The sequence below is a fragment of the Nansenia antarctica genome, assembly GCF_963989245.1.
Source record: "Nansenia antarctica genome assembly, contig: SCAFFOLD_262, whole genome shotgun sequence".
Lineage (NCBI taxonomy): Eukaryota > Metazoa > Chordata > Actinopteri > Argentiniformes > Microstomatidae > Nansenia > Nansenia antarctica.
The window spans coordinates 20,917-32,500 of record NW_027662731.1 but is presented as its reverse complement, the minus strand read 5'-3'; the positions used below and the strand labels follow the sequence as shown (position 1 = coordinate 32,500).

The window sequence follows — 11,584 nt, the reverse complement described above, 5'->3', positions numbered from 1 at the left end:
GTCTGGCCTGGGTCTGGTCTGGGTCTGGTCTGGCCTGGGTCTGGTCTGGGTCTGGGTCTGGTCTGGGTCTGGGTCTGGTCTAGCCTGGGTCTGGGTCTCAGTGTTTCCTCTATATGCATTTATTGGTGGCGGGCCGCCACGAATGAATTTCCTCCGCCATTAATTGATTCAGTCCACTAAAAAAAAAAAAAAAAAAAATCCACCTCTGAACATTTTAGCTGATTAAAATATATCTGATCCTAGATCAGCGCTATAATGGATGTTGACTAAAAGTGCACCTAAATCCACGCCCATCTCTCTCTAACCGCTGATCCAAAATCAGATTAATGACATTAAACATTCAGTTGACGACGTGACACAAGGGCTACTCCTGATTGGTCTAAATGTGAACCGGCATGAGAACCGTGCAGACTCAACCATCCCTGCTCAGCAGTCTTACCTGCCGAAATGCTTGGGCACCTGTGTTTTCTCCTCGCAAATAACGGGCTAAAAGTCACCGGTAGTACCATCTAAAAGATACAAAAAGCTGATCTAGCTAGCTAGGTGCACAAATAAGATATCACGTTAAATAACTTCGAAAAATTAAACGAAAACAGCGACAGATGGATGGATTTTTCAAGAAAAAAGATGTCCCAGACACTTCAAACATTGCTGAACCTAGCAGTGGCTATGAGCGATCCGAAACTGCATGGCTGGCAGAAAAACTGTCGCAAGTTGAAGAACTCGCGCAAGTTGGAAATACTCGGAAACTTTCGCGAAGTTGGACATACTTTTCCTGTTGTGTTTGAGACGGAGCCAAGACTGCTCGTTTGGAAGGACATTGGATCCGTGAGTAACGTAAACCTTCAGAGCTGATGGATGGAAACCGGTATCACAAGTTTATATTCTGTATATATATATTTTTTTTTGCTCCCTCTAGTTTTGGTTGAAATTAGGTCGTTGTTTTGAACGCGCATGCGCGTTTCATGCGCGGACAGGGCTCTCCGCCACTAATGTAAAAATGGTCTGGTCTGGTCTGGTCTGGGTCTGGGTCTGGTCTGGTCTGGGTCTGGGTCTGGGTCTGGGTCTGGTCTGGTCTGGGTCTGGGTCTGGTCTGGTCTGGTCTGGTCTGGTCTGGTCTGGTCTGGTCTGGTCTGGTCTGGTCTGGTCTGGGTCTGGGTCTGGTCTGGTCTGGTCTGGTCTGGTCTGGTCTGGTCTGGTCTGGGTCTGGGTCTGGCCTGGGTCTAGCCTGGGTCTGGGTCTGGTCTGGGTCTAGCCTGGGTCTGGTCTGGTCTGGTCTGGGTCTGGTCTGGTCTGGTCTGGGTCTGGGTCTGGCCTGGGTCTAGCCTGGGTCTGGCCTGGGTCTAGCCTGGGTCTGGTCTGGGTCTAGCCTGGGTCTGGGTCTGGCCTGGGTCTGGCCTGGGTCTAGCCTGGGCCTGGGTCTGGTCTGGGTCTGGCCTGGGTCTGGTCTAGCCTGGGTCTGGTCTGGGTCTAGCCTGGGTCTGGGTCTGGGTCTAGCCTGGGTCTGGGTCTGGCCTGGGCCTGGGTCTAGCCTGGGTCTGGTCTGGTCTGGTCTGGTCTGGGTCTAGCCTGGGTCTGGGTCTGGTCTGGTCTGGTCTGGGTCTAGCCTGGGTCTGGGTCTGGTCTGGGTCTGGGTCTGGCCTGGGTCTGGGTCTAGCCTGGGTCTGGGTCTGGTCTGGGTCTGGCCTGGGTCTGGTCTGGGTCTGGGTCTGGCCTGGGTCTGGGTCTAGCCTGGGTCTGGTCTGGGTCTGGCCTGGGTCTGGTCTGGGTCTGGGTCTGGCCTGGGTCTGGGTCTAGCCTGGGTCTGGTCTGGGTCTGGCCTGGGTCTGGTCTGGGTCTGGGTCTGGTCTGGGTCTGGGCCTGGCCTGGGCCTGGGTCAGAGGGTAGAGGTGAGTCAGTAGAGGAGCAGTCGTTGCGTAACGTCGTTGGTTTTCCATTAACTTGTTTTCCTGCAGCTGAGGCGCGGCTGGCTGGCTGGCCCCCCCCCTCCCCCTCCCTGCAGAGCTGCTGTCTGGAACCGGTTCCCCCCCCTCCCCCCTCCCCCCCCCTGCATACCTGACTGACTGATGTCAGGTGTCTCCAACACAACCACACCTCACACACACACACACACACACACACACACACACACACACACACACACTGTGTCATACTGTCTGTCATTTACCCTTTACAACTCTACCTTTTTGTTATGGCCTCCATTTATACATCTGTACCTTACATACTGTACATATCTACCTTAACTGTACATATCTACCTTAACTGTACATATCTACCTTAACTGTACATATCTACCTTAACTGTACATATCTACCTTAACTGTACATATCTACCTTAACTGTATATCTACCTTAACTGTATATCTAAACTGTATATCTACCTTAACTGTACATAGCTACCTTAACTGTACATATCTACCTTAACTGTACATATCTACCTTAACTGTACATATCTACCTTAACTGTACATATCTACCTTAACTGTATATCTACCTTAACTGTATATCTAAACTGTATATCTACCTTAACTGTACATAGCTACCTTAACTGTACATATCTACCTTAACTGTACATATCTACCTTAACTGTACATAGCTACCTTAACTGTACATATCTACCTTAACTGTACATAGCTACCTTAACTGTACATCTACCTTAACTGTACATAGATACCTTAACTGTACATATCTACCTTAACTGTACATATCTATCTTAACTGTACATAGCTACCTTAACTATACATATCCACCTTAACTGTACATATCTACCTTAACTGTACATAGCTCATAACTGTACATACCTCTAACTACTACTGTACATGCCTTAGCTTACTGTAACTATCACTGTCATGTTTTTATATCATGTTTATCACTATTTCCACTTCTGGTTAGACGCTGAAAATGTGTTGAGTTGTCTGGTACTCTAAATAAGCCTAACCCTAACCCTAACCCTGACCCTAACCCTGACCCTGACCCTGACCCTGACCCTGACCCTGACCCTGACCCTAACCCTAACCCTGACCCTGACCCTAACCCTGACCCTGACCCTGACCCTGACCCTAACCCTAACCCTGACCCTGACCCTAACCCTAACCCTGACCCTGACCCTAACCCTGACCCTGACCCTGACCCTGACCCTAACCCTGACCCTGACCCTAACCCCTGACCCTCCTACCTGGTACACCTTGCCGAAGGCCCCGTCCCCCAGGTCCCTAACCCTGACCCCTGACCCCTGACCCCCCTACCTGGTACACCTTGCCGAAGGCCCCGTCCCCCAGGTCCCTAACCCTGACCCCCCTACCTGGTACACCTTGCCGAAGGCCCCGTCCCCCAGGTCCCTAACCCTGACCCTCCTACCTGGTACACCTTGCCGAAGGCCCCGTCCCCCAGGTCCCTAACCCTGACCCCCCTACCTGGTACACCTTGCCGAAGGCCCCGTCCCCCAGGTCCCTAACCCTGACCCCCCTACCTGGTACACCTTGCAGAAGGCCCCGTCCCCCAGGTCCCTAACCCTGACCCCCCTACCTGGTACACCTTGCCGAAGGCCCCGTCCCCCAGGTCCCTAACCCTGACCCCCCTACCTGGTACACCTTGCCGAAGGCCCCGTCCCCCAGGTCCCTAACCCTGACCCCCCTACCTGGTACACCTTGCCGAAGGCCCCGTCCCCCAGGTCGCCGGTGATGTCCCAGAGGTCCTCGGGGTTCAGGTCTCTGTGCACGTGCTCGTACTGACGCACGCGCTTCTTCATGTCGAAGGACGACAGGCGGAGGATCTTACTGAACTTAGCGAAAGCCATCCTGACGTCACAACAGTAGAATGATACAAAATAAAATAATAATATATGTATATATTAAAAAGATAAAAAATTATATGAATAAAAAACGTAGAAAGTAACTCTGAGTCCAAACTCCGGATGCGTGTTGAGCTGAAGCGGCGCAGGTAAGATAAGGTAAGAACACCTAACCCGAACTCAGCAACACACGGCGATGTTTCACTTTGACTTTCAGCCAAAAAACCTTCTCTCCTGTCTCTACGGTCCCCTAGCCCTGTCTCTGTCTCTCTGTCTGTCTCTGTCTCTGTCTCTGTCTGTCTCTGTCTCTCTGTCTCTGTCTCTGTCTGTGTCTCTAAAGTCTAAAGTCTCCCGGAACACCGACCGCGGAGGTTCATTCCGCCCCGTCCATCAGAAACGCTCTGCTAACCGTCTCCTGTCATAAACGCGTGTGTGTCCCTCCTCCCGTCCCGTCCGTGCCGCTGCTGACCCTAACCCTCTCCTGTCATAAAACAATTGGATGGAAAGCTTCAACAGTTCATGAAGCTTCATCTCGCCATCACTACGCCCAGGTGTCCCTCCTCCCGTCCCGTCCGTGTTAGGTAACCCTCTCCGTGTCCCTGCTCTCTGCTGTCTGATCGCCACCTGCTGAAGCAGCACAACTTGTTGCTTCCTACTAGAAACGCCCCGCCCTGCCCACGGCCGCGCGGCCTCATGGGAAATGTAGTCCTCCGTCAGCGGCTCGCGACGAAGATGTTGTAGTTAAAAAACTACAAGTGCCAGAGTGGATGGGCGTGTTTAGTTTCTTTTGTCAGTTGCCTAGACGACCACTCCATGTGTCTGCTGTCAGGTAAGACCAGGTAGCGGCTGTCGATGTCTCCACCTGACACCTGTACACACACACACACACACACACACACACACACACACACACACACACACACCTGTACATACACACACACACACACACACACACACACACACCTGTACACACACACACACACACCTGTACACACACACACACACACACACACACACACACACACACACACACACACACACACACCTGTACACACACACACACACACACACACACACACACACACACACATGTACACACCAGGGACGTGCCGTCCATATCAGCAGGGTAAGCAGTGCTTACCCAACGGAAAAAAAAAAAAGGACCGTGAAAATATTAAAATAAAAGTGCATGTAACCGTTTGTTTGTTTTCATAAAAAGAGTCGTATTTTAGGTCCCAGGGCAGCAGGAGTCATTCATTTTGACGTTGCATTTTTAGCGCCACCTGCAGGAGTAAGCACTTCCTACTCTGCATTGCGTTACATATAAGCACTTCTCTCTCTGCTTTCCCTCGCGTACATTCAAATGCGTGAAAATGTCTTTTTTATTTTTTTACGATGCCTCAGCCCGCTGTTTAATGTGGCCAGGGTAAGCATGCTTACAGCCAATCAGTAGGTCTTTAATTCCGATAAGAGCTACTGATTGGCTCTTATCACTTTCAAGTTCACTTAACATTTCACCTCTCGCCCGGCAGAATAGCTTATGCCAGCTAGCTCAAACGATCTAAATAATAATAATCAATAAGGATAACTTGCTTGATTTTGTTAATATGGACATTACTGTCAGCGACCTAAAGGGATTTCGTAGACTGGACTGGACTGGAAAAACAGAACTACTGGCTAAATGCCGAGAGCTAAGTGCCTGTGTGACAAAGTGTGAAAAGAAAGTGTGTTGTGAGTTTACTATGGAGGATGGAAACGGTGTGTGTCTGTGTTGTGCGTGTGTGCGTTTGCGATGTTGAAACTGGACTTGTAGATTTCAGCAGGTTGGCTACTTGAAAAGATCTTGGTTAAAAAAAGATTGAACAATGAGCACCCCTGATATAGTCGAAACTGGCAACTGTTTTTTTGGTTTTTGGTAATCTGATCACAAAGTGACACTACAGTTTATTAGCGGGTTCTCAGGCATCAAAATTGCATTTCCTTGAAACTGCGTTCACTGATAGCGTGTATGTGTAATTATGTGTATTTCTATATCTTATGCTTACCCAATCTAAAAGCTCACGGCACGTGCCTGGTACACACACACACACACACACACACACACCTGTACATACACTGTCTTGGCAAACTCAACAAGAAACCAAATACAGTACCATTCCTTCACAAACAAGGAAAAAGAGCCCAATTTCTCCTCCCTAGAGAAACTCAGCCATCCCAACATGGGTTTGGCTCCCATTCCCCCCAGAGGAGAAACATGAGATGACAGTCATGGCCTGCACAGCTGAAATCAATTCACTAATCACCCAGCAGCTCACCTGAACAATCATCACTCCCTTTAGTCTGCAGTCCCACAGTGGAGGATTCAGTTCAACAAACACACTGTGGTAGGAACATGTGCTATTGCAGTGCTGTGCTCAACCAACTGTTAGCAGAGACCAGAGTGGCTGACGGTGAGATGACTTGGATGTGTGTTGTTGTTTGTTTGATATCTTGGATTTGTTTGGTAGCCAATTGGTTGCTGTTGGGTGTTTGATATCAAGTTCAGTTCATGGTGAAGTTAAAGGGGCGGTACATCATTTTGGAATGTTTTATTGCATTGTAAATTCTTTCATATTGTTTCTTAGCCGCTATATTGTGTGTTTATACCTTTTCAAGGTTTTTCACCTACTGCTACTACTTGTAAATCTGATGAAAAAGAGACAAAGTCCAAAATAAAAGGAGAAAGATAATTGCTGTCTGGTCATTGGATGCAGAAAGAGTGGAGTCCCAGTGAAACTCTGGTCAAACGGTCAAAGCCCTTTCAAGTTAGGGGAAGCACAGAAAACCATCACATAACTTGACACACACACACACACACACCTCCCTACCCTACACTTGTACACACACACACACACACACCTCTACCTGACAACTACACAGACACACACACACACACACACGATCATAATGATAATGTGTGTCTTCCATTTTAGGTGCAGCTGAGTGTTAATGCCCATAGGTAACAACGCTGCTATTCCAGTGGTGTTAAATACTAGCTCTCTACCTCCCCCTGCTGGTGTTAAATACTAGCTCTCTACCCCCCCTGCTGGTGTTAAATACTAGCTCTCTACCCCCCCCTGCTGGTGTTAAATACTAGCTCTCTACCCCCCCTGCTGGTGTTAAATACTAGCTCTCTACCTCCCCCTGCTGGTGTTAAATACTAGCTCTCTACCCCCCCTGCTGGTGTTAAATACTAGCTCTCTACCCCCCCCTGCTGGTGTTAAATACTAGCTCTCTACCCCCCCCTGCTGGTGTTAAATACTAGCTCTCTACCTCCCCTGCTGGTGTTAAATACTAGCTCTCTACCCCCCTGCTGGTGTTAAATACTAGCTCTCTACCCCCCCTGCTGGTGTTAAATACTAGCTCTCTACCCCCCCTGCTGGTGTTAAATACTAGCTCTCTACCCCCCCCTGCTGGTGTTTAATACTAGCTCTCTACCCCCCCTGCTGGTGTTAAATACTAGCTCTCTACCCCCCCCTGCTGGTGTTAAATACTAGCTCTCTACCCCCCTGCTGGTGTTAAATACTAGCTCTCTACCCCCCCCTGCTGGTGTTAAATACTAGCTCTCTACCTCCCCCTGCTGGTGTTAAATACTAGCTCTCTACCCCCCCTGCTGGTGTTAAATACTAGCTCTCTACCTCCCCCTGCTGGTGTTAAATACTAGCTCTCTACCCCCCCTGCTGGTGTTAAATACTAGCTCTCTACCCCCCTGCTGGTGTTAAATACTAGCTCTCTACCCCCCCTGCTGGTGTTAAATACTAGCTCTCTACCTCCCCTGCTGGTGTTAAATACTAGCTCTCTACCCCCCCCTGCTGGTGTTAAATACTAGCTCTCTACCTCCCCCTGCTGGTGTTAAATACTAGCTCTCTACCCCCCCTGCTGGTGTTAAATACTATCTCTCTACCTCCCCTGCTGGTGTTAAATACTAGCTCTCTACCCCCCCTGCTGGTGTTAAATACTAGCTCTCTACCCCTCCTGCTGGTGTTAAATACTAGCTCTCTACCCCCCCCTGCTGGTGTTAAATACTAGCTCTCTACCCCCCTGCTGGTGTTAAATACTAGCTCTCTACCCCTCTGCTGGTGTTAAATACTAGCTCTCTACCCCCCTCTGCTGGTGTTAAATACTAGCTCTCTACCCCTCTGCTGGTGTTAAATACTAGCTCTCTACCCCCCCTGCTGGTGTTAAATACTAGCTCTCTACTCCCCCTCCTGGTGTTAAATACTAGCTCTCTACCTCCCCCTGCTGGTGTTAAATACTAGCTCTCTACCCCCCCTGCTGGTGTTAAATACTAGCTCTCTACCCCCCCTGCTGGTGTTAAATACTAGCTCTCTACCCCCCCTGCTGGTGTTAAATACTAGCTCTCTATCCCCCCTGCTGGTGTTAAATACTAGCTCTCTACCTCCCCCTGCTGGTGTTAAATACTAGCTCTCTACCCCCCCCTGCTGGTGTTAAATACTAGCTCTCTACCTCCCCCTGCTGGTGTTAAATACTAGCTCTCTATCCCCCCTGCTGGTGTTAAATACTAGCTCTCTACCCCCCCCTGCTGGTGTTAAATACTAGCTCTCTATCCCCCCTGCTGGTGTTAAATACTAGCTCTCTACCCCCCCTGCTGGTGTTAAATACTAGCTCTCTATCCCCCCTGCTGGTGTTAAATACTAGCTCTCTACCCCCCCCTGCTGGTGTTAAATACTAGCTCTCTACCCCCCCCTGCTGGTGTTAAATACTAGCTCTCTACCCCCCCCTGCTGGTGTTAAATACTAGCTCTCTACCCCCCCCTGCTGGTGTTAAATACTAGCTCTCTACCTCCCCCTGCTGGTGTTAAATACTAGCTCTCTACCCCTCTGCTGGTGTTAAATACTAGCTCTCTACCCCCCCTGCTGGTGTTAAATACTAGCTCTCTACCCCCCCCTGCTGGTGTTAAATACTAGCTCTCTACCCCCCCTGCTGGTGTTAAATACTAGCTCTCTACCTCCCCCTGCTGGTGTTAAATACTAGCTCTCTACCCCCCCTGCTGGTGTTAAATACTAGCTCTCTACCTCCCCTGCTGGTGTTAAATACTAGCTCTCTACCTCCCCCTGCTGGTGTTAAATACTAGCTCTCTACCTCCCCTGCTGGTGTTAAATACTAGCTCTCTACCCCCCCTGCTGGTGTTAAATACTAGCTCTCTACCCCCCTGCTGGTGTTAAATACTAGCTCTCTACCCCCCCCTGCTGGTGTTAAATACTAGCTCTCTACCCCTCTGCTGGTGTTAAATACTAGCTCTCTACCCCCCCTGCTGGTGTTAAATACTAGCTCTCTACCCCCCCCTGCTGGTGTTAAATACTAGCTCTCTACCCCCCCCTGCTGGTGTTAAATACTAGCTCTCTACCCCCCCCTGCTGGTGTTAAATACTAGCTCTCTACCCCCCCCTGCTGGTGTTAAATACTAGCTCTCTACCCCCCCCTGCTGGTGTTAAATACTAGCTCTCTACCCCTCTGCTGGTGTTAAATACTAGCTCTCTACCTCCCCCTGCTGGTGTTAAATACTAGCTCTCTACCCCCCCCTGATGGTGTTAAATACTAGCTCTCTACCCCCCCCCTGCTGGTGTTAAATACTAGCTCTCTACCCCTCTGCTGGTGTTAAATACTAGCTCTCTACCTCCCCCTGCTGGTGTTAAATACTAGCTCTCTACTCCCCTGCTGGTGTTAAATACTAGCTCTCTACCCCCCCTGCTGGTGTTAAATACTAGCTCTCTACCTCCCCCTGCTGGTGTTAAATACTAGCTCTCTACCCCCCCCTGCTGGTGTTAAATACTAGCTCTCTACCCCCCTGCTGGTGTTAAATACTAGCTCTCTACCCCCCCCTGCTGGTGTTAAATACTAGCTCTCTACCCCCCCCTGCTGGTGTTAAATACTAGCTCTCTACCCCCCTCTGGTGTTAAATACTAGCTCTCTACCCCCCCCTGCTGGTGTTAAATACTAGCTCTCTACCCCCCCTGCTGGTGTTAAATACTAGCTCTCTACCCCCCCTGCTGGTGTTAAATACTAGCTCTCTACCCCCCCCTGCTGGTGTTAAATACTAGCTCTCTACCCCCCTGCTGGTGTTAAATACTAGCTCTCTACCCCCCTGCTGGTGTTAAATACTAGCTCTCTACCCCCCTCTGGTGTTAAATACTAGCTCTCTACCCCCCCTGCTGGTGTTAAATACTAGCTCTTCCCCCCCTGCTGGTGTTAAATACTAGCTCTCTACCCCCCCTGCTGGTGTTAAATACTAGCTCTCTACCCCCCCCTGCTGGTGTTAAATACTAGCTCTCTACCTCCCCCTGCTGGTGTTAAATACTAGCTCTCTACCCCCCCTGCTGGTGTTAAATACTAGCTCTCTACTCCCCTGCTGGTGTTAAATACTAGCTCTCTACCCCCCCTGCTGGTGTTAAATACTAGCTCTCTACCCCCCCCTGCTGGTGTTAAATACTAGCTCTCTACCCCCCCCTGCTGGTGTTAAATACTAGCTCTCTACCCCCCCCTGCTGGTGTTAAATACTATCTCTCTACCTCCCCTGCTGGTGTTAAATACTAGCTCTCTACCCCCCTCTGCTGGTGTTAAATACTAGCTCTCTACCCCCCTCTGCTGGTGTTAAATACTAGCTCTCTACCCCCCCCTGCTGGTGTTAAATACTAGCTCTCTACCCCCCCCTGCTGGTGTTAAATACTAGCTCTCTACCCCCCCTGCTGGTGTTAAATACTAGCTCTCTACCCCCCCCTGCTGGTGTTAAATACTAGCTCTCTACCCCCCCCTGCTGGTGTTAAATACTAGCTCTCTACCTCCCCTGCTGGTGTTAAATACTAGCTCTCTACCTCCCCTGCTGGTGTTAAATACTAGCTCTCTACCCCCCCTGCTGGTGTTAAATACTAGCTCTCTACCCCCCCCTGCTGGTGTTAAATACTAGCTCTCTACCTCCCCCTGCTGGTGTTAAATACTAGCTCTCTACCCCCCCTGCTGGTGTTAAATACTAGCTCTCTACCTCCCCCTGCTGGTGTTAAATACTAGCTCTCTACCCCCCCTGCTGGTGTTAAATACTAGCTCTCTACCCCCCCCGGCTGGTGTTAAATACTAGCTCTCTACCCCCCTGCTGGTGTTAAATACTAGCTCTCTACCCCCCCCTGCTGGTGTTAAATACTAGCTCTCTACCCCCCCCTGCTGGTGTTAAATACTAGCTCTCTACCCCCTGCTGGTCAGTGCTCATGTCTGCAGAGGGTCAGCGGGTGTCAGACTTTCCCAGGGGAAGATGAGACCATAAGAGAAGTGATGTTTTCATAAAGACACATGGTGATGACATCTTCAACATGACGTAGGGGGTCACATGACTAAAACATGTGTTCTAGTGTTTTCTATATGTTTGTTATGTGTACTTTATGTAGGTTACATACACATTCATTCATGACAAAATAATCCAGATTTAAAGATGATTTAAAGATGCTTTATTCACAGAAGTGGAGAAGTAAAATGTAGTTTACATTTATAACATCTAATCTAATGTGATCAAAATCATAATCTAAAACATACTCAGGTTACAGTTCTCTCTCTCTGTCTCTGTCTCTGTCTCTCTCTCTCTCTCTCTCTCTCTCTCTCTCTCTGTCTCTCTATGTCTCTCTCTCTCTGTCTCTCTCTCTCTCTCTCTCTCTCTCTGTCTCTGTCTCTCTCTCTCTGTCTCTCTCTCTCTCTGTCTCTCTCTCTCTGTGTCTCTCTCTCTCTCTCTCTCTCATTCTCCTTCTCTCTCTC

General features: G+C 49.4%; 1 protein-coding gene across 1 annotated transcript in view; it reads right to left on the bottom strand.

Annotated features, from left to right (window-relative positions):
* LOC308175500 (serine/threonine-protein kinase 10-like) overlaps nucleotides 1-4,330 on the bottom strand; it is a 38,636-nt gene extending 34,306 nt beyond the window's left edge. Inside the window, 1 exon segment of the mRNA XM_080551159.1 lies at nucleotides 3,636-4,330. Coding sequence (XP_080407285.1) covers nucleotides 3,636-3,794 — 159 coding nt within the window. The 5' untranslated portion in view covers nucleotides 3,795-4,330.
* Nucleotides 4,331-11,584: the final 7,254 nt, after the last annotated feature.